At 45.1% G+C, this 23,024-nt stretch overlaps 1 protein-coding gene across 11 annotated transcripts in view; it reads left to right on the forward strand.

Annotated features, from left to right (window-relative positions):
* The first annotated feature begins 4,393 nt into the window (after nt 1-4,393).
* The window catches only part of DNM1 (dynamin 1), a 64,658-nt gene continuing 46,027 nt past the window's right edge, over nt 4,394-23,024 (forward strand). For all 11 annotated transcript variants that reach the window (XR_010616166.1, XR_010616165.1, XR_010616168.1 and 8 more), the window contains exon 1: nt 4,394-4,725. Coding sequence is in view for 7 of the 11 variants with exons in the window: in XM_065695720.1 (XP_065551792.1) it covers nt 4,565-4,725 (161 nt within the window). In the remaining 4 variants the exon portion in view is untranslated. The remainder of the gene's footprint in view (nt 4,726-23,024) is intronic.

The following is a 23,024-nucleotide window of genomic DNA, read 5'->3' on the forward strand; positions in this document are numbered from 1 at the left end:
CTGTTTCAGAACATAAGAGGAGGAAGTATTTCACTGTGTTTTCACAACGGAAAGCTTTAGATTTAAAACTCAGAAGTTAAAGGCTGCTTTTCTTTCAGATAGCTTTTCCAACCAATAGGAACAGAGATCAACTTTTAATTTCTGAGCAACTGATATCACAAGAGATCAATGATGTTACTATCTGTATACTGTAGTATAGATAGTAGCATTTAAGTACCTATAAAATAAGATACATGAATTGTTTTTATCTCTATAGGCAGCTGTACATAGTCATGTAAATGTAAGAGGCTAATTTCATTTAATTTGTTTCACTGCTTGTCAGCTGTAGAATGTATTCTCTATTGTTACAGTGACAACCCAAGACCAGATTCTTTGTGGAACTGCGTATAAACTTGCAATTTAAATTCTTACCTGTCTTTATAGGCATTTTTTAGGAACATCCATTTCCTGACCCACTGTGACACATTCTGAACACTCACAACTCTACCTGGAGTCAGCAGAAACAGTTTACAGGTAACCAGGAGAATTGTAAGCTGATGGCATTCCACATTTTTGCCTCTTTTTTATCTGACGGCTAAAAGTGTTCTTTTGGCAAGGGCAAGGAATGAGGGCCAGAATCCAGCACTCAAGTGTCTATTTCTAATTATGCTAACTAAACTGGGAGTTCTATTTGCATGAGGTGACAAAATCAGTGTACAAAACTGTCCTTATGTTGATAGCCATACATAGAAACACATGCAGTTTTGCCCACATTCATTTTTAGGGATTCACATTAAAGCACATCCAGAAATATTTATAGCATCTTGGGAGGGGGAATCTCTCATCCTTATTAATTTCCTTTGCTCACATCTTAAGTTCTTCTACCAAAGTAGAAAGAAATAGATTTTTCCTGTCCACACCAGTTTATAAAATTGTTTTTCATTTCAAAAGATACTGTAGTTTTTCTGTATTTCCCATAAAGGATGATCACACAGTTGGTTTTCCTCTTGTAACTGCTACATGCTGCTCCATAAGTGACAGTGGGAAGTATTATAAAATCAAAAGGCTCGTTTGCTGCTAACATCCTTGCAACTCAGTTTCTTGTAGGAGAGAAAATGGAAGGCTTTAAGAACGATTTTGAGCGCCTGCAGTTCTCATTTTCATCAGTGGGAGGTGTAGGTTTATAAAGCTGCTCGAAAACCAAGCGTCTGTCTCAGATCTCGAGCGTGGGTCTCTCTGGGCTTAGTGATTACAATTGCTGCAGAAGCAGTTAGACCCCCCAGTAATAATGAGTTCTTGTAGGGGTAACGCTGCAGGCATTACACTGCAGTCTCATGTGCTTATTAAGCATCTCTGCAAGGCAGGGAAAGCACAAGCACGATTTGTGCGTCTCAGTTTTACACTAGTATCAATCTGACGATAAATCCACATGAAGTTTACAAGTATTTCCACATATTTTTACCAGTTCCACCACTCTTCTTCCTTTCTTGTCTGCTTGGAGAGCACCCTGTTACCTGCCCAATCCCTCCAGTGCACTTTTGCCCCGAGACCATAGTCAGACCAAAGACCCCCTAATACTCACCCCAAGAACCACATTTCACAAAAACTAAGCACAATTTCCACAGAAAAATAAAACCAAATAACATCATGAAAGAATACCTGTGAAGAGGAGAAGACATGAGCCTTTCTACTGTAACAGCTCTTTAACTGGCAACATGAACTTCCTTTCTCTCTATAGCCTTAAATATTAGCTGTTGACACACTGTACTTGCACAGTTCTTTCACGAACCTTTCTCAAAACAAATGGATTAGTTTAATTTTAGTTTTTGCAGAAAATAATATAAATCTGAAGGATTATTTCTGGACTAGAGTAAGGTCATCCAGAAAAACACCTGCATAGAATGCTAAATAGAGAGTAGAATACAATACAGGTTAACATTTCTATTGTTAGGAAAACACTGATACCACAGTCAAATATAGTCATTTTTTAGGAATTACTGAAGGCAGGAATAGATCCATAGGGTGGGGTATGGGGGCAAGAATAGGAGAAACATCAAATCTCTATGTACTAGCTAAGCAGTTAATGCTGTTGTCCAGGAGCAGCAAGAGCAGGGCTACTCCCCAGAGGAAGAGGAGCAAGGAGTACTGCCAATCAGTGTCCAATCCCACAGCATCCAGTGGAGACAAACAGGACAGACCAAAGATAATAGCTAGATTCAACAGAAAGTTCAGACCCTCAGGCAGCAGCATAGCAATGAGGCAGGTCTAAGGTTAAGCAGAGATACAAACCTGCAGACCAAGATTAGCTCTAGTGATCTCCAGGCACATCTGTAGCAATAACACAGAATTAGCAAGTCAGCCTACAAACTGAAATCAGAATCAAAGACTCCATAGGCACATAGGACCACATAACCAAGCCAGAGACCAGCACCTTCCCATAATTCATCAAAAACTATTGGCCCAGGGCTGAGCTTAAATACAGCTCCTGGGCCTACAGATGTGTGGAGAAGTCCCAGGTGGGGCTAGTCATGGCCATTAAGGCTTATTAGTACAACTCTTAAATTATGTGAGATGAGTGCAGTGATATAGCTGGTCAATCTTTCTCTGTATTGAAAGTAGAGCTGTGTGGGTGAACTTCAGGTTTCAGTAACCTCTAGAAAAAAAGACAGTTTTCTTCTTATAGCTCTTCAAATAAAGCTTCAAAGATCCTTATAGCCCAAAGTTCCCTGACCGTGAGCTCTGATCCAGGGAGGAAAATAACATCATTCTTCAAGCCTTTGATACTCTTCACTGTTCTTTTTGTGTTGACCTCCAGTGAGGAACAGCTATCAATTTTTGAAGGAAAAAAACAAAAGTTCCTTCAACATAAATTATCAGAATGGCTGCACATATGCTTAAAGACACAGTCTATATTGAGTTTCTTAAGCTTGTATCTTAAGACTTATTGGGCAATTTGCTGAGAGGAAAAAATAGCATCAACAGCCCACATATGCCCTGCAATGGTGTTACCCCTACAGATGGAGCTGCTCCCTTCCTTTCCTTCAGTGTTCTTACCTGCACACTGGTGATGTTTTCAGAACACCTTTCTTGGACACATTCACTGACACAGTGAGCCAAGTCCACCCCACAGTGTGGTAGTTCCCCTCTCTCTGTACGCCCAGGTAAGTATTTTTGCATGGATTACATTTGATGGACGTCTGTGAAATCTTCTTTGGAATCATCACAACTAAAAAGTTGCTGTTAAAAACAAAACATAGAGCTCCAAATCTGTTGCAGTTTTTTGTTATTCCTTTCCCCCACCACCCACAGCTCTCTCTGAGCTGTGAACAAGAGCACTGGGTAGCACGAACTGAGGGGCGTTTGAAATGCAGTGTTCCCCATCCTCCTGAGTCACCGCTAGCCATCGGCTGCTTTTCTGAGCACTTGTTTTCACTGCTGTACTTTCAAATAAGATATGGCCTCACGTTATATTCTTATTAAAGCCCTAGCCCTTTAGAAAACACAAAATCAAACGTTTCCTTCTTATTGCAAACAACTGATTTTTAAACAAAGCACATAAAAGGAAGCACTTGTTTGCTTTTCTGCAAAACAAACACAGCAACAACATCTACTGTTTTGTAGTGATAAACAGAAATGGATGCATTTCTCATCCACTTTTGAATGAGGACGAAGCAGCAGAAGCGCAGTAGATGTCTTGTACACATCCAGTTCAGTCATATCAAGTGTTTATGGTATTCTGGCAGTTCTGTGCGTGCTGTCCTGACGCAAAGCCCTCCAGTTCGGGTGGGTCAATGAACTTCACAGGTTCTGAGAGCAAACTGCACCAGGCGAATACCGGTGCAAAGACCAAACTGTGCGGGTATAGTAACCAAACCATAGAGGTACATTGACCAAATCACAGAACCCCAGAGTGGTTTGGGTTGGAAGGGACCTTAAAGCTCATTCAGTTCCAACCCCCTGCCACGAGCAGAGACACCTTCCACTAGAGCAGGTTGCTCCAAGCCCTATCCAGTCATACCTGTGTGTTGACTGCGCTGCGTAGATATAGACTGAAGCCTGCAGGGATAGTGACCGAGTTTGGCAGGCTCATGGATGGTAACCAAGCACACACACCAACTGGGCCATGCGCATCCAGGCTGGGCCATGCTGGTGTGTCAACCACGGCCGTACCAGTGTGTCAATCAGCCACGGCACCACACAGACCCCGAGGCCTGCGGACAGCCTGTGCTGCTCTGGTGTCAGGAGAAGCGAGCTGGCCCGATCTCGGTGCCATCGCTGCCCTCACAGGGCGGGCGGCGGGAGGCTGCCCCTGCCACCTCAGCCCGCCCGGACTACAACTCCCAGCATGCAGCGCGGCGCCGGCGCTCTTAATGCCCTCTGGCGGCGGCGCGTGGCTGTCTGCAGGCGGGGCGGGCTGAGCCGAGCCGAGTCGAGCCCGGGCGGCGTCGAGCGGGGCGAGGGGTGCGAGCGGGTGCCGGTGGCCACCGGCCGGGGCGGCGAGAGCCGGGATAGCCGCCGGTGAGGGCGCGGGGAAGGGAGTGGTGTGAGTTCGCCTGTGTGAAGTGACCAGTGCCGCTCCGCAGCCATGGGGAACCGCGGGATGGAGGATCTCATCCCGCTGGTCAACCGGCTGCAGGACGCCTTCGCCGCCATCGGGCAGAACGCCAACCTCGACCTGCCGCAGATCGCTGTGGTGGGGGGGCAGAGCGCCGGCAAGAGCTCCGTGCTGGAGAATTTCGTCGGGAGGTAAGAGAGAAACGGGGGGGCCTGGGGAGCCCCGCCGCGCCTGGGCTTGGGGCGGGGGGGGGGGGGGTACATGAGCACCGCTACCTCAGGGGCAGCGCGGGCAGAGCCGCCTCAGGGCCGGTGCGGTGTGTGGAGAGCGCGGTGCGGGCAGTGCGGCTCACGAGCACGGCGCCTGGGTGCATGTGCAGTGCGGTAGCGGGGCAGCGCTGCAGGACGCCCGGGCGCTGCGGTGCAGGGGCAGCGGGGAGCGTTGGAGGGCTCCCCGTTTGCGGTGGGGGATCTCCGCAGCGGGGTCTTCCCGCAGCACCTTCGCAGTGTCGTGTGTGTGCGTGTCGTGTCCCCCCCCCCGCCCCGCACCGTTACATAACGGGAGGGGATTGATGTGTCAATGGGAAGCAGCCCCATCCCATCCCCGACTCTGTGCGGGGCCGCCGGGCAGGGGTATCCCCTCTGCGGGGCTCTGGTACGTGGATGTTGTCATTAGGAATGGAGGGAGGAAGCTGCGGCGGGGGGGGGGGTGGTGGTGTTTAAGTTTAATCTGCTCCATCCTCCTCCCGCAGCCCTGCTTCGCTGTCCTCCATAGCGGATGCCATGTCAGGAGCTGCAGGGAGGCTATAGGAAGGACGGGGTTATTTCCCTCCTATATGCTCAAATCCCCGCCTGCTACCATTTTGTGACAGGCAATATACTGATGCTTTCCCTTCATGTGACCTTCGCATTCATCATCTGCAACTTGAGTCAATTGCAGCCCGTGCTGCCTGGCTATCTGTGCCAGTGTAGACACACAACACCTGAGGAGGGAAGGGGGATGTTCCTCAGCTTGTTTCTGGCCTCGTTATTTAATGGTATTCAGTGATACCCAGGTTTTACTTATCAAGGTGCTGTGTTATGCTGTGAGGGGCATGTGGGTTGCTGGTGACTTGTCTGAGAAGCCGTGACTGCTGTGATACCTGGTCAGATGCTTGCGTGGATTTTTCTTTTCCATCAAACTGCTTTTGTGACCACATCTACTGGATATATTTCCCCCACCACTGCTTTTCCTTTTAAGCTGTTTGCTTCCAGGTGGCTTACAAAGGTTTTCTACTGTCGGAAGGGTCTGTGGTGTGTAAGGATCGCTTGTTTACCTGCAGGTAGCCCCAGGTTCTGGACCTGTGCAAGGGTAGCCTTGAGCGTTGAGTGCGGGATGTGCTGTGTGTAGTAGAAAGGCAGCACAGGGATTGTATCTGGTGCAAAGAAAGCATGGTCAGAATAAGATTACTGTTTTTCTTTGCTATAGATACGCATCCAAAGAGTTTGGGATCCTTTCTAGCTAACTTCCAGCAGTCCAAGAGGTATCCCCTAGGGATGCTTGGAATCCTGCCAAGGGAAGGACATTGCAGGAACAATTTACTGAGCCTCACTCAGATCATAGAGTATCCACTTATTTGTCCGTAGACACAGGAAGAGAATAACAATTCCTGCTGCCAAAGGGAAAAGCTTGCTGTGCTGTAGCTTTCTAAGAAAGGGGAAATAGGTCTCTTGAAGTACGTGAGCAAAGCAGGTTCACCTGTTGGCTCTGCTGTTTTCGCGCTTTTGAAGCACTGGCAGCCTCCTCTCGTAAATCCTTTCTAGAGCATCTATGCAGTCAGTGCTGCAGTGGCGTAATATGTAATGTGTGGCTGTCGGGCTTGTGGAAGGGCACTCAGTGCATTGGGGTTTGCTGCCCCTCTTTTTCCAACTAAGCAGACAGAAGGGAATATGTTAATCTTTGCTGTGTCTCCATTGCTCTAACTGAGAACCGGGGATTTTGTCTTGCCTGGTGGAAAAATAAATGAATTCAAATTGTTTTCTGTCTCTTTCTGATGACTCCTGTCCCAGGAGAGCTTGTGACCTCGCTGTGTCTCATCAGTCGTCTCTCTAGCAGCAAGTTATAGTGCTGTGGCTTTTAGAAAATGAAATAATGAAGGGTCCCCTGAGCAGAAGCTGAGACCTGTCTGTAGAAGAGCATTTACAGGAAATAATTGGAGTGGGAATGGAAGATATGTCAGAGTGAAGAGGTCTTTCTCCATTTGATACCCTTGAGTGCTGGCTGGTTTAGAGAGTGGTAACCTGAGACATCTTACCACAGAATGTATGTTTAGCTGCTGCAAAACCCAGTCTTGTTATAATAATGTTGGGGCCCTGCTATAGTGTGTAGTTTCTCTTCTTTTTGTGTGGGTATTGGAAACCATGATAAGGAGCTATGGAAATAGTATCCAGAATAAGCATGGCTCCTCAGTGTAACTGTGAGAGCGGTTCTTGTCTTGTCTGAATAGGCATCAGAAGGAATTGTGTGTAGACCTACTGTGTACAAATACAACTATTGCTGTAGTGTGGATATGACATATGTCACTGTTCCAGCTTGATACCAGGATGGTGGTGCAGCTATTGCTCAGCAGCTGCTGACTGCACAGTGAATGTGAGTGCTGATGAGTTTCTGAGTGGATGGGAATGTGCAAGGACAAATGCTGACACAGTTGGTACTGACTGCTGTGCTCCATGGGGACACTTTTAGCAGAGGGGATGGTTTCCTGCTCAATACCTGCAGGGCTTCTTTTGAATTGCCATCAAGCAATGTTCATGCTGCAGGGCAGCACGCTTGACCCCGCTGCCAGACCTGGCCTGTGGCAATGCAGGATTTCAGTCAGGGGCTGATGCTGGCACCTTGCACTGTATCCCACGCATGCTGGAAACCTCTGCACAGAGGAGGGATGCTGACTGCAATCAATATGTAGTTACATGGCTTACCAAACAAATCTTTATTCTCCTCCTGAATGTGATGCCTTAGTAGTTACTACTAATTGCTCTTCCAGTGTCACTTACTCCGCTGTTAACAGATTATCCAACAGTGCAGAGCCTGTATTTATAATACCAGATGTCAGTGTGGCTGCTATGTGTGCTTTTGCTGCCGGAGACTCAGCATGGTAACAGGGATAACAGCTAATGGTGATTAAAATCACTGAAGAGACAAGAGCAGCCATGTAGAAGCCAAACAGGTGACACATCTCTTGTAGGCTGGTTTGTCCTGGGCCCCAGAACTGGAAGGAAGGTTAATTGGGTCAGGTCCAGGTGTTTCCTGTTGGTGTGGTTATAACTCAGGTTGGAAGGGCCCTCGGGGGTCATTTAGTCTATTCTTGTGGTGTTGTTACTTCCCTGCTACCCTCTTTCTTTAATTAGAAGGTCTTAGGGCAGGCACCAGTACCAGCCAAATTGCTCTGATAAAAAGAACAAAGTGTGTGGGATTGCTAATTTGACTTGAGAGCCCAAAGGACTGAGAAGGGGGGGGATGTATGAGACATCCCTCAAAGCTGTTCTACAAGCATTCATGTTCATGCTACTCTTATTTTACCATTTGAAAAATAGCAAATATAAGCCAGGTTGAACGGGGTTTGGAGCAACCTAGCCTAGTGGAAGGTGTCCCTGTCTGCAGCAGCAGGTTGGAACTGGATAATCTTTAAGATCCCTTCCAACCCAAACCATTCCATAATTGTTTTAAGTGTGTGTTTTGTTTGGGTTTTGTTTTGTTTTAAATTCGAAGAGCTGAGTGCTGTTACACAAATCTTTGGGTTTGTGGGAGTATTACTGTTATCTCTGCTTTACAAAGGGCAGACCCAAAAGCACTGGGTTGTGTTCAAATGGCTGTGTAAATGCACCTTGTGGCCTTGTTTGCTGATCTAAGGAAGCGCACTGCTTCAGCCCTGCAAGGACAGTTGCATTGCTCTTCATGGAGAAAACAAGGCACCTCTGGCTTCTGGAGAACAGATGGTTTAAGGGGGCTGCTGAGGAGGCAATGACTAAGGGCTGGGAATAGTAGGTGGAAGGACTTGAATGGAGGTGAAACCATCTTGTTTGTGTCAGGGGAGCAAAGCAGTGCCAAAGGTGTGGGAAGTGAATCAGCATTTACTTGACCCCAGGCTTGAACATTACCCCAAAAGCTTTCTCTCTTGAGATCCTTTTTTGTCCCAGACCAAATAGGGGCCCCTAGGAGTCTGTCTCTGGTATATGCTGGATAAGTTGATGTTTGTATGCTACCTGGAAGGAAATTGACCTAAACTCAGTTGTGTTGTATTAACTTTGTCTCTCCTAGCAACCTGAAATTTCAGTATAGGTAAAGAAGCAGGTAAAATGCAGCATTGCAATGCCTGTGGCAGTGGTAAGGATAAATACCTATTAAGCTTGGTACTTGTGCTACAGCAATTGCCTTGACAAACCCAGGCAAGGACCAGGCTGTATGTGCTGCAACTGTGGTTTTGCCTTGCAGCATCACATACTGAAAATGCAAAGCCAGATCTTGAAGTCACAGGGCTTAGTTTGGCTTCAGGCATAATAACTTGTTATAGCAACTTATTTTTGTATCTCGGTCTTCCCCAGTCGTTCAGAGATACTTACAGCCCCAAGACATGATGAGGGAATGTTGCCTTTGGTAATATGTACTTTGCTTTGTCATGGAAGCTTCCCCAGCAGAATATCTCCAGAGACCAACAGCAGTATTTAGCAACTATATAGAAGTGAAAGATATTATAGGGAAGCATGCAGTGTTGTAGGTACTTGGCCTGTTCAGATACTCCTGGAGAACTGTTTTGTCAATGATCTTTGTGCTTTGAAGCTGCTCAAGCTTCTGCTATAGTACATGCTTTGAGTGCCATGAAGAGAATTGAAGGTTTAAGTCTTCTAAAAGTCATAGCTATGTTATGTATAGATTGAGGATGTCTGCTGTACTGGGGGTGCTGTGTGTCAATGCAGTATTGTAGTGGCAGATTTGGGTAAGAAGACTCGACTCACTAACTTGCCCTGCTCTGGCCGCAGAAGGGCTCCTTAAATATTATTCTTTTATTTTATTGTTTTGATCTGCTTTGAGATACAGCTGCATGCCCAAAGTGTGAGCAGAAAGTAATTGCAAGTCATGGACCTTTAGTTATTCTATTATAAATACATCTGTGAGCTGACCAAGTCCTGCGGTGCATTTGCAGGTTAAAAGACATAAGCATTTCTTGGGAGCTGACTTATGGTTGCAGAGGATGGTGGAAGAGCCAGGAGTAGGATTCTGCTCTTTAGAGAAGCAAATTGTGGTCAAATAATAGTCCTTCAAATGGCAGCAAGCTTTTGGTCTTCAGTGAAGAAAATACTTATTTTTCACTTCTGATTAATTGGGGAAGGAGGAGAATCTGGACCACTGGGGGAAATGAATAATGTGGTACAGCAGGCCACAAGGTAAGGTAATTTACCTTAAGAGAAATCTCTGAGCAAACACTGGTGGGAGGAGGAATGCTAGAAGGAGATACATAATTAAGTTAAGACATGGAGTAACATGGATGGCTGTGAGGGAGGAAAACCATGTCTCGTAATCTCAATGTCCGTAGATGCAGCAGCAGTGTCTGCCTGTATTTGTCCTCTGACTACTTGCTTTACTGTTATACAGTTTGGCTCAAATAAATACAAGTCTAATATCTGTTCTACTTGGAGCAGCGGTTGGATGTTCTCTGCAGATCTATCTGTCTGACTCTATTCTTCAGCTTAACTCTTTAGTGATGATCTCATACTTCTGGTAACTGCCCACTAGCTTTATATTCACATGGAAGAGATCCTTATGGCATGTCTCAGATCATATCAGAATTTACCCAGGGAAAGGAAACTGGCTTTTATCTCCACTTTGGAAGCCGATGCTCAGTATTATGCAATTGGGGTTCTATTTTTAAAGGCTCCTGATTGTTTTCAGAAGGCGAAGTTCAATACCTAGTTGGGGATGCCAAGCCAAGTCCTTGAACCTATGTTCTCCAGATGCTCTTGAGCAGGCAGAACTCTGCTAGACTTAAATAGAAGGTGTGGGAGTCTGCAGCACCTCCTACTGAGGCAGCTTCTGAAAATGTTATTCTAAGGCAGGAAGCTAATCCCCTTCCTGAGCTGGTGAGTTACTGAATGTCCCTACTTTGTACTTCAAGTTTGAGCCTGTTTATACAAGTGTGAGTAAAAATTCTTCAGTGAGGATTTCTTGGCATCTTTAAAGTGAAACTTTTTGAGGAGAAATGGAAGAAGTTGACAATTTGGCCTAAGTTAATCAAGAAAACGGTTCTTGCTGTGTTCTAGCTGCTGGGGTGAAACTCATTATGATGCCTTGAGCAGTGAGTTTATTAGACAAGAGCAAACCCATGTGTGCTCCACCCATGTGAGCCAGGAGTCAGATCTTTGTTTCAGGCAGTACATTTGAGTGGCAAAACAAGATTTACTGAAGGGGTGGCAGGCAGTCACCTAGAAGCATATGGTGTTCAGCCAGTATGCCCAATGTGAAATTGGCTTTGAGGTGTCATCTGTGAAAGGAAAGTTACTGGCATTATGCAGGGGATGAACGTGTTTCCTTGATATACCACCAAAAAACTTTGGGTGTAAGACTTTCCTTCTTGGACTCACAGATCTGTAACTGTATGAGTCAGAGTGGCGCCGGTTGGGAGGAGAGCTGAAATGAAATCTAGTTCAGAATAGAAAGAAATCTAGTCATGTGTGAGGGGAAAACAGCTCACTGATGGGTCAGCTTCTCATTCCTCTTGAAACTTACCTTTCCTGATCTCAGACCTGGTTTTGCACATCGTGATAGTGAAAGCTCAAGGTAAAGGAATACTGTGTCTAACAGGCAGATGGGCTTGTTCGGCCTTGTAATAGAGTTCTATTCTCAGCTCTGAAACTAACTTACTTTATGACTTTCTTTTATACCACATTCTCCATCTGTAGAAAGGAGAGGTTGTTCATGTCATGGAGGTGGATATCATGAATAGACACTTGAAATAACACTAGAGAAGGTTAACTGTAAAGTAGGAAACTCTTTCTCCTAACAACAAATGAAAACTCTGCAAGGGTGGCACAGTGATGTCTGCCTCAGCCCTCAGAACCTGTCTTCTCTAAGTGGCGTGCCAAGAGCTTTAGTTGTTCATGCAGCTTTGTTTGATGGTTACTCTCCTCTCCTCTGCCGAGTTTGGGATGGGAGCAGCCACCTTTGGCTGCTGGCATAGATCAGATACTGGATTTGAGGAGTCACGGTATTCTTGGAAAGCATTGGGAAATGAGAAACTGCACTAGATGAGCTGGTAGCACTTCCATTTTTGAGCAGAGCCTTTCAGAGCAGGGATGGGTGTCACAGCCTTATAGAGGGATCCTAAGGATTTGTTCCTACTGACTTGAAACACCCGGATGGTCTGGTTAGACTGCAAGCAGGGCTGGTTCTGAAAAGCTCTAAGAAGCTATTTGTCCTTTTTTACATTTCTCTGTGATCCTTCTAAAGCATGCATCATGCTTGGTTTTGAGTGAATTGATGGAGTTTAGTCATGGGAATTGGTTGTCTTGCTCAGGACTAACTGCTGTAAATATTGGGGTAGTTGGGAATAGAGGGCTGAGACAACATCTCAGTGTTTACTGAGGAGCAGGCAAGAGTGTGCATCAAAACATTGTGACTGGCAACTGAGACCACAATGTTAGAGATAGAAATGATTAAAATTTGTGCTTACGTTAAGCTTCTTGTTTTCAAAGTCTGGTTAGTGAAAACTTGAATAACAAGTGGCTCAGTAGTTTTCCTAAATCGTCTTGTATAGATGGACAGACAGACAGTGAAGTTGTTGACTATTGCTTCCTCTATGACCTTCAAGCTTGTTACAGCTCCTAGACTGGTACTGACTATATTAGAGAAGTGCTTTTCTTCAAGACACAGTAGAGGAAGAGTGAGCCCAGATTCTGAGATCTAACAGTGTCTCTGATTGTTCTCTGCCATGTTAGATGCTCTGAAACCCTTGGCAGCCCCAGCCGCAACCAAATGGAAGTGAGATGGTGCTTCAGTCCCTGGTCAGTAGCTTCTTGCAGCTCAACACAAGATGCTTTTGGGAGCATCTTGGAAGCAGATGTTATGCAAGCTCCTCAAGCTGTGTCTTGCTGACTGGAAGCAAACTTGCCAACTTCTGCCACTTTTCTGCAAGTCTTGTGACTTGTGTGGCTTTTCTTAGAGCCCTGGCCACAGCAATTCAGCTAACAGAGGAGCAGTGTAGCTTTTGTACTGAAACCAGCAATTTCTAACATGGATATCTGAGGGTATATTTTTTTTTCTTTAAAACATGCTGTCTCTGTAAATGCCCAGGTATAAAGAATCCAGAAACTTCTAAGACCTGTGTTGTCAACTTTTCCCTTTCTAAAAATTGGAGCTCAGTCCTAAAACTATAAGCTCTGCTAAAATACTTGTTTTAGTTGTAATGAACAATAAATTACACAAAATGAGGTTTGGAATAAACCATGTACCTCACTTGTGACTGAAACGGGAATTGAACTCGAGTCTCTGGTGGTGAAAATACCATTTTAATAATGTATTGCCTCAGCAGTCCCCTTCAATAGTCCCTTTCCTGTTTCTTATGGCTTTAAGTTCCATAGCTGCAGCTGTGTTGAAGGGTGAAGAGTTAATACTACTCTAAGAAACATGAGAATTGCTGGTATCCTGTCTTGATGCAAGAGTGGCCACTGGGATGCCTGAGAGAGGACATAGCTGGTATTTTGGCTGCAGAGCCAGGCAGTGTTGCTGTGGGGCTGTGTGAAAGCTGAGCATAAACTGCAGCCATAGTTCAGAGTAGTTTTTCAGCTGCGTTTAAACTCAAAGCATCAATGGGCAGAAATCGACAGAGATGCTGAGTAGTCACTTCTCAACATCTGCAAATGTTTTTATAGCAGAGCTAAGTTACCCTTGAGAGCACTAGCAAAAAACTACTATATTTGCCTTTTTTCTTTTGGGACGAGAGATCCAGGGATGGGGGAGGCTGTGCTGAATTCCTTAGAACAAGGAAAGAGGTACCTAAAGGCAAAAATCCTGCAGTCTTGGTTTAGTTGCTTCTCTTTGTCTTCCTGCCACTTTTGCATGTGTGAATGTAGAGTAAGTTATGTAGGGTCTGGCTCAGTTCTCTGACCCTCACAGTTTTTATGCTGGTATTTAGCTCTACTAACTTGCTTATGATTTACTCTCGACTTACATTGATTCTAATACATGTATTGGGTTTTCCCTCTTTCAGGCTGCTGTGATCTCTTGAGTAATCTCTTGCTATTTCTTAAGCTGATTGTGCTTTTACTTTTAATAGAAACTCCCCTATGAATAGCTGGGAATTGTCTAAGTGTGGTGGTGGCCTCAAGAGGAGATCTGTCACAGTGGGGTTATAGCTGGAGGTAAGGAGGAGACTGGAACACCAAAATGCGGAAAACCCTCAGGAATTGGTGCATGACACATGTCACACTGCAGAGCTGGTGCTGCAGCTCCAGTGCCAAAGCTCAGGTCACCTCTTCTACATCAGTGCAGCTCTCAGCAGAGATCCCAGCAATATTCTTCTTTCCTCTGGATTGTCCTACTTTGATGTGCCTGTTCCTAAGCATTACTCTGTTTATGCCTTTTCATTCAAGATGTGTTTGTTATGCCAGGCCTGCAAACTACCCAGCACTCCAAACCCATCTTAGAGAAAGGGATCTATTTCCTGAATGAATTTGTATAGACTACTGAAAGAATGATATTTAAAGAATACTTACTGCAAAAGACCAAGTGAAGCAGTGCATTATCACTTGATATTTTGCCATCTTCTGTTTGGACAAAATTGAATTCAAGCTGGATACCTGGACAGGCAAAAGCATATGTTAGAAATAAGTGTACTGGTTTGAAGGGGTGAAGGGAAGATACCAGGAGAAGGAAATACCCTTTACCTGTGGGAAACAGGGAAAGGAATGGAAGACTGAAGACTCTGGCCTGATTGTCCAAGTCATTCTGCTACAATTTTGCTGTAGATTTGGAGTGCCCATTAATAGACAACACTAATTTTGACCCTTCTCTGCTTTCTGAATTTAAGCCCTTGAAAGCTGTCCATGAAGATGTAGGCTCCCTTAGAAATTCTGTAGATGTGTATCTGCAATAAACATGCCCTTTTGTCATCTCCTATGGTCAATGCTACTCCTTGACCAGAGAAGAATGTTCCCTGGTATGTGAGGTGTGATTGGTCAAAAGGACTCTGGCAGACACATTGGAACCAGCTAGGAGGTCAAACGCTTATGTCTTCTGGGACTATTGATCCAGCTTTCATTCTGGTATAATGGAGATGGCTTATGTGTTTTTTGAAGTAGAGTTTAATGCCTCTGACTTTGCACTAGAGGCGTTGAGTAGTCATGTGCTGTTTTTACTTCAAGGGCTGAAGCAGCAGTGCCTCTGCACTGTGTTTCCAGCCAGGGTTATCCTAATTATATCTAAAACTGCGGAGGTGCAGTGCATCGCCAGGAGCTTGGCAGTGTTCCTGCATACTTATCTAGGCAGGGAAGGAGAAGTTGGTATCTGAAATTCCCTCTGCAGGACAACCATACACCTGGGGCAGTTTGATCAGGATGCCGGAGTGCAGGATAACTCAGCTACCCCACAGAACTCTGCCCTGCTGGAGGGAAATAGCCTCCCTCCCAGGCCACAACACTGCATCTTACCACTGACCCAACATAAGTTATCAGGGTACATGCATTGTTTTATAAACTCACCACCCATGTCTGGCCACTCATAGCACATCATGGCTTGAGGTGTTACCCCTTTCCTCATACAGCTTCCTCTCGTGTTTGTATTAGTGGGCTCGAAGTGATTTGGCCTTTACCAATGAACTCTTTCAGTTGTCTGGACCCTTTATGGCATTCAAGCTCTGGGGAGACTGTTTCCTTTTCTAGCACACAGGGCTGTCTGGGAGTACAGAAGTGTCGTACTGCACTGATGGAATGTGCCTTGAGCTACGTTTGTTCTTCTCTTGGGTCTTGCAGCAAATACCACAACTCCAGAGGTGGTGGAGTTTTGACAAGAAATTGAAGCTGACAGTTACCATGAGTGTTTGGTGTCCTTAAGTTTGGTATTGTACCTGGTTTCCTCCTCTGAAGGAGAGAAGGGCAACAATGGGGTAACCCGCTTTTAATCTAGAGTCTCTATGTGATGAATGGCTTAAATATGTTACTGCTGCACAGTTAGAGGTATCCCTGAACACAGAAGAGCCTTTACTGCTGGACAGCCCTTATTCTAGACTCACTGCAGCCTGACTCCGGAGAGCTAGGACAGATTAAGACACTGCTGGTGGGAATAGCAAGGTCAGCCTGTTGCTCATAGGTCTTAGTGTATGTTAATCCTAGGGTGTTATTGTGACTGTGCCTTCCCATCAGTCATTCCCAGTGTTTGTGTACAGCTTACCCTTTTGTTTTCCCCCAGCTCAAGATGCAGGTGCTGTAGAGGTCTTGGTTTCCAGGGCTACAGCCCTTCTGTTATGGCAAAGGCAGGATTTGTCTGTAGGTTTGTTTGTGCCAAAGAAGAGCTGTGTTACTGCAGTATTATGACAGATCAGTGCAGCTTGAGAATGAGACAAGCAAAGATGCTGGGTCATGGGTTTACCTTTATGGCTGTAACTAACTGTGCTTCTCCACTACAGCCATCAGGACTGGACTAATTTGATGCTTTAGGGTATTGAGGAGACTGCCTGGAAGTTGCAGGGAGATACTGCGGATACAAATCTACGTGACATTTTTTTGCCAGGGCATCCGTCCTTTAGAAGGAGCAAAAGAAAAGCTTGCTCTCATGCTATGATGGTGAAAAATCAGCATGGCAAGCAGAAAGGTCTGGTTTACAACTGCGAGGGTAGAGAATACATCACTCTAGTGCAGTGTTTCCTGTGTCTCTGGAGGCCTCTGGACCCAGGCAGTGCTCTTGCTTTTCCCTGGAATCCTGGTACTGCCACCCAGATCTGGTGTTATGTTTGTGTATTAAAAGTAAACACAGCCACATTTTCCTGGGATTGTAATTCTTGAAATCAAAGCTGCATTTTCCACAAACATGTAATCCTTAATCCTTACTGCTGCATCCATTTGGGACCCAGCAGGCTGCCTATTTCCTTGAGTTCCCAATACTGTCACGTAGAATTAGTGCTGTGTTACTTTTTACCTTGATATCCCAAGGCAAGAGCCAGGACTTCATTTTTCTTTACCCAAAAGATCCCAGAGGAAGCTGCACAGCAGCAGTGCTGCAATTTTCCACTCTCTCAAGACTCTTTCCTCCCCCAGCAGTGCAGCCCAGAGTCAATGCGGCGTTGCTATAATGGGCAGTGACTTTTTGAGATCAGGCGGTGCACTGGAGGCTCTACCACTCTGAATAATCCTCTGCGGTGAAATGCAGAGTTCCAAACAAGAAAATCCCTTTACAGTTGTTATCTGCAAAAGTACCAGGAGGAAATTGGCTCTCAAGTGCCCTTGAGGAGCTGGAGTGCTTTCCTTTCCCATTTGTGGTCTACGTCCTCACGTGTTCTGGGCTAACCCATCTGCAGGGAGGGATCTGGCAGATAAGTCAACCCTCAAAATGGAGGAGGGAAAGGATATTCCCAATTAATTCTCTCATAGCAGAGATGAACTGAAGCAAATGACATCTTGTGTAGGGTGGTTTTGTATGCCAGGAGTACCTCTTGTTTCTCCTGCAAACTCTTGACTTACAGCTTTAGTGAGTTGCTTAAAATCTCTCAGCTTTAGCAGTTTGGGGCTGATGCACAGCAGTGGGGGGATGCAGGAGCTGTGTGGACATCAAACTGATTTGTTTCTATGGAGACAAGTAGATTTCACCATGCTGTAGGGAAGTGGGAGGGGAATTACCCCCCTGGGCCTGGTTTGTGCTCTCAGATTGGATTGGCTGCACTGCAGTTATAGAGCAGCAGCCCATGAAGGGATTATCTGTCTAGTCAGTGATAGGGAAAGAAGCACGTGGATCCAACCTGGTCCTATTGCAGGCTTCCTCAGTGGGGATGACACAAGGCACTGTCACTGTGTGCCAGGATTCCCAGGGTCACAGTCCCCCATAGCACTTGGAAGCAAAGAATTTAGCCTTGATCACTCAGCCAGAAAGGAGGCCTGTGGCTGTGTCTCCTGCCCACACATTTTGGTTAGGATGGCTAAGGTGATAAACTATGTTCATACTTTGGCATACCTTCTTCTAGGCAAGACCTGAGACCTCTTTGTGGTGTCTGCAAGGGCTGAGGGAAGCTGAGATCTTTCAAGCAGGCTTCAGGTAGTGCTTGCTGCTGAAACGACTGTATTTCCTGTTGTATTTGGTGTACAGCTTTCAGAAGGTTCCAGCACCTGAAGCCCTGTGGCTGGGGCTGATTTTGAAACCTGTCTTTCTAAAATGAAAGTTAATCTCATGAAATCAGAGAAGAAATCAAAGCATGAATACAGATACTGATCAAACAGGTTCAAATAAGAGCAGTGTCATAGAATCAGAGATTGGATTGGGTTAGAAAGGACCTTAAAGCTGATTCAGTGCCAGTCCCGTGCCAAAGGCAGGAACACTTTCCACTAGACCAGGTTTCTCCAAGGCCCATCCAGCCTGGCCTTGGACGCTGCCAGGGGTGGTCTGTAGTACTGAGTCTGAATGGATACAGTGCCCTTGTGCCAGATCCTAGTGCTGGTTCTTCTGAAGGGCTGACCAACGGCTCTGTATTACAGACTCATGTGCTAAAGAGAGGCCCCAGCAATGAATCTGGGAGGGAAACCTGAGATTCCTAGATTAGAGGAAAGCAAATAATGAAAAACTGGCAAAAATGGTGACACCTTTGTGTGTTTGAGCCTCTTCCCAAGGTAGTTCCTTGTCTGTTTTCTTCCCCTTCTACAAATAGAGCCTACAAATGTAGTGTGAGGGCTGTGTAACTTTCTCTAATGGAGAGAAATTCCAGTTGCTCAGCTTCTGTCTCCCCTCACTCTATTCAGGCACTTCAGTCCATGTTCTGTAAACTGAATCAGGGATGGAGTGCAGCTGTAGCAGAAACTCTTGCTTTATGCCTTGTAATGCAGTCAGAGGTGATTAGATGCGGATAACCCTTGATTATAGGTTTGTGCATCAAGAATGTAGCAGCAACATCTCTGCCTTATTTCAGGTGATCTAAATAGATCCACAGTGCACCTCAAAAGTCAGGGCCAGATCCTGCTATAAGGTCTACCAAGCATACAGCTGGTAGACTGCTGTAGCCATACAGAAATCCCTGGGGCAAACTCTTGGCTGTGCTGCTTTACTCTGTGAGCTGGCAGACCTACAGACCATTAAATGAAAGTGTAATACCTCAAGTGTAAGAATCCTTTTGACCTCATTGGATGTATTTTGCCCTGTGGAACAGTACGGCCGTGAAGCTCTATAGTTCTGCATCAGATTAACTTGTGCGCAGAGGCTCTAGTGCAGCCATGACTTGGCATAATGCAGGCAGCTGTCTTCCAGACTTTTGGTGTGTGAAAGAGAAAAATCAGCCCAAAGGATTCAAATCAAAATAAATGTAGTGAAACTTCTTATCTTATCCCACTGCTGAGACCTGCATAGAGGCATATGCAGGAGAAGGGCTGCAATAGAAAGGAGGGATATGTGGAAAGAGGGAATGAGAAGCACTGATTGCAGTGGCTCCTGGGAACCAGTCTGTGCAGTCAGAGATAAGCCAGAAAAGCAGAATTTAGTGAGCTCTGGGAGGGGCAGTGGGGAGGAGAGCTGTTTCTGAGCAAGTGTTTGCGCAGAAACTGCTCTGCACTTTCCTTTTTGCTGTAGCAGCGTTTGCAAAGGTGCTGCGGGCTGAAGTCTGAGTATGGCCACTGCAGCTGAAGTACCAGTGATGTGAGAGAGCATTACACGTATCTCCTTTCTAGTTGTCTGACCCCCTCAGCCAACACTTGGCTCAACAAATGTGTTCTGAGTGGAGGAAACGCATTTTTTGATTAACACTTTTGATGTTCAAGGCATGTGGGTCCTCCCAGAGACCCACAGGAACACAGAAATGTGACAGTGCATTTCAGTAACAAAAGGCTTATCCTGTTCTGTGGGAAAGAGAAGGTTTATGCTTTACCAGAAATTACTAAGAAGGTGACACAGGGCACAGAGTATCACCTCTGTATATCTAGATCAGTGGCCAAGTAATTGTGCTGCGTCCTATGATAAGACAAGCCCTGTGGCTCATTCAGCTGCCGTGTCTCCGTGGCACATCATTTAGTCCCAAATGTCAGTGAAACAAACCTCACCATTATGTGTGCTCGCGAGGAACTGGCCTTGACTCGCCAGACTTGCTGTCTGTAGGCTTCCAAACAGCCAGCCCTGCACTTTTCTATGGAGCTGGATTCCCTTGGAGGGGGCAGTCTCCTGAAAGGTTTCTTGTCTTTTTGGCAAAGCCTGTGATGTGGGGTCATGATGGCTTTTGAAATTTTGCCTTTTGTAGTAAATGTAGATTGTTAATGTGGCTTTATTTACTTTATATGTTAACTCTGTGTATGCTTCTTTGCCTTTGGATAAGGTGAGAGCACAGTATGGGGAAAAAGATGCAGGAACATGAAAAAGATGCTCTGGAACATATATATGTCCTGGTCAACTGTAAAAGAGACAGAGGAAACAAAGAAGAAAGATGATTCTTAGTGTTAGTTCTGGAGCAGTACGAGTGTGTGAATATGTAATAAAGCCCATTTCTATACTTTTTTGTTACAGTGAATTAGCATAATCGCTGTCCTTTCATGTTTGAAGACCACAGTGCCCCAGTCTCTGTTAATTAAGGTATCGTAGACAGTGTACCCTTCATCTTTGCTGGGGACCCATGCTGATATCAACTGCAGTGCTGTGCAAGGGAATAGAAGAACTCAAGGCAGAGAATGTGCAAGCTTCAGAAATTACTTTCTAGTTCATGATCTGTTCCCTCTGCCACTTGTTTGCAAGTTATTCAGTCAAATGCTATGAATTACTCCAGCTTATACTGGCATTTGTACTTTGTCCTGCTCAGACAGCGCCTATGAAATTTGTGAGACAGTCTGTGGGAGCCCATCTTATGTATGGTAGAACTCCTAAACTTGAGTTTTGCTTGGCCTTTCTTGGTTACTGCTCTAGATTGCTACACTGGGGACAAATGGCTAGGTGTTGGAGATGCTGTCTGAGTGCCAGAACAGCTTACCAAAGCAAGTGTCCCAAGCCAGCACAATAGTGTTAACATCCCTTTGAGCTGCTGTAAGTAGGGACTCAAGGTACAAGGCAGTGGGAAGCCTTCTCTTGAATTGCATTGTTTCTGGTAACATGTATATTATGATGACACTCATGAACTATTGCCTGTCTTTATTTTTGACGATTGTATTCTTGTATAATGCATCATTGTGAACAATAATATTGCCAGTATGCTGGGATGTGGTGTACTTACAATAGATCTTTAGTTCTATATGTATCCATTGTGTGACCAGTACCAATTACAGCCTAAGAAATGTTATACCAACTGCTTATATAATTGCTTTCTTTCACTGTGGGTCAAGACTAGACACATGGTTGTGCTGTGGAGATTGGTAGGTAAATAACACTCATCCCCTGGCTTAAACTTCTGAGTCTAAAAGTGTTAACCTCAATGGAAAGAAATGTGGCTACCTGGGAATGAGGCTGACCACAGGACTGAGTCTGAAGGACTGGTGTCCTAAGGGCAAAATAAAGCAGAATAGCAGGTTGATGGGTGCTGTTGTTCATAATGCACTTGCTTTTAAATGCTTGCTCTTCATGTTGGCCTGTCTGGCTTTTTTTGTTTGAGAAGCATTTTGGTTCGCGGGAGATACGAGCTCATAGAGGCCACAAAGTCAGCAGGAAAGCAGTCTCAATCTGTAACACAGCCCTTGTGTTGACCTACTGGGTGATAAAGGAAAGAACAATTTTTTCCTCTTGCGCTATGTCCGAGTTCCAGAATTGCTTATGAATGTACTTGTGTGTCACTTGAGCGATGAGACCAGGAAGGTGCTCTCAAGGGCAGTTTCTGCATCAGGCTTCTACCTTCTGGTAGAACTAGATGATGTCTGTTATGAAGAAGCACTGAACTTAAGTTAGTGTCCAAGTGGAAAGCTACTACTGTTTGAGGTGTTTGTTTTAGTCCATAAGGTTAGCAGTAAATATTTTTAACCATGCAGGTTTTGTATGGTTAATGTGTTGCATAGGTGCCAGCCTGTGTTTTAAAGATTCATTCAAGTCATACACGCTGGAGTAAGAATATGTTTGAAAACATAGCTGCTGTGCTGTGAGATGAAGTGTTCTTCAGAGATGTATATAAGCCATTCATAGAATGCAGCCTTTATGGGGATGGGATCCTTGCCAATCAGTGCAAGGATCAGAAGAGTCATAAAGGTACCAATACCCGCAGATTGTCTTGGGATTCCTGTAATGCTCTGTGCCATCATGAGCTAATGAGGAACTCAATCTGGATGTGTGTGAATGATCAACTACAAGAACTGGCAGATGAAGATAGTTCTAAGCTTAAGCAGGAGCAGGTCCAAACTTTGTAAGCAGATAGTAAAATCCATAAGGACGGGAACTGTATTCCTTGCTGTGTATTGGCATAGTGCTTTGTGCAGTGCAGTTCTGGTTGAATTGCTGTCCCTGGGCACCACCAGAACACAGGAAATAAATAGTGGATTGAGGAAACCAAACAGCCATGTGGAATTGTGGAGGCTGTGTGACTCTTAATTTTTCTAAAATGAATATAATCCAAACTGGGAATTAATCACGGCCCTTAATGCCCCATTTGTCTGTAGATATTTAAGAAGAAATCAAATTGAAATGAAATGATTAGTTGGTGGTGTTCGCTCTTCTGTTCTTTAGAACTACTTTTATGTCTTCATAAGCTGCTGGTTTGCCTTTTTAATTGAGGCTTTGTGTTTCTCCAGCACTTCCTAATCCAAGAATCTCAAAGAACTGACAGACAATAACTGCAGGGATGCTGTATTGGTATATCCAGACTAGTCCTAGATTGGTGCTTCAAAGTCCTGTATAAACAGCTTTACAAACCTTCTGGCTTCTTTGGGGGGCAGGAAAGTCAGTGGTGGTAGAAGCATTTAGTCTGTCTTCCATTTAGAACACGAGATGGTACCAACGACTCAGTTCTGTTCTTAGCTGCCAATGTCTTTAATTACAATTTCAGTGAAAACTTAAATTATGCATGAAAAAGCTCTGTCACAAAGTCCTCTCAGAAATACAGATTACCAGTGGATGGTAAAAGGGAAAACCCCTTCAGTTCTGCAGTACAAGGAGTAAATTAATTGTGAGGGTCAATAAACCAGGGCAGAATCAGTTTTATAGCGCAGGAGTCCTCACAACCTGTCCTGTGAACTGCCAGATACCCACAGGGAAACCCAGGAGCATCATGTCTATATATCTTTCTGGCTTGAACTTGAGCTCTTCTTGGGTTGAGAGCTGGGCTTGTAAGAATGCATTTGTAGTGCCACATAAAGGATTGCAGTGACCCCTCTTG

This window comes from Lathamus discolor, chromosome 15, assembly GCF_037157495.1.
Source record: "Lathamus discolor isolate bLatDis1 chromosome 15, bLatDis1.hap1, whole genome shotgun sequence".
Classification (NCBI taxonomy): Eukaryota; Metazoa; Chordata; class Aves; order Psittaciformes; family Psittacidae; genus Lathamus; species Lathamus discolor.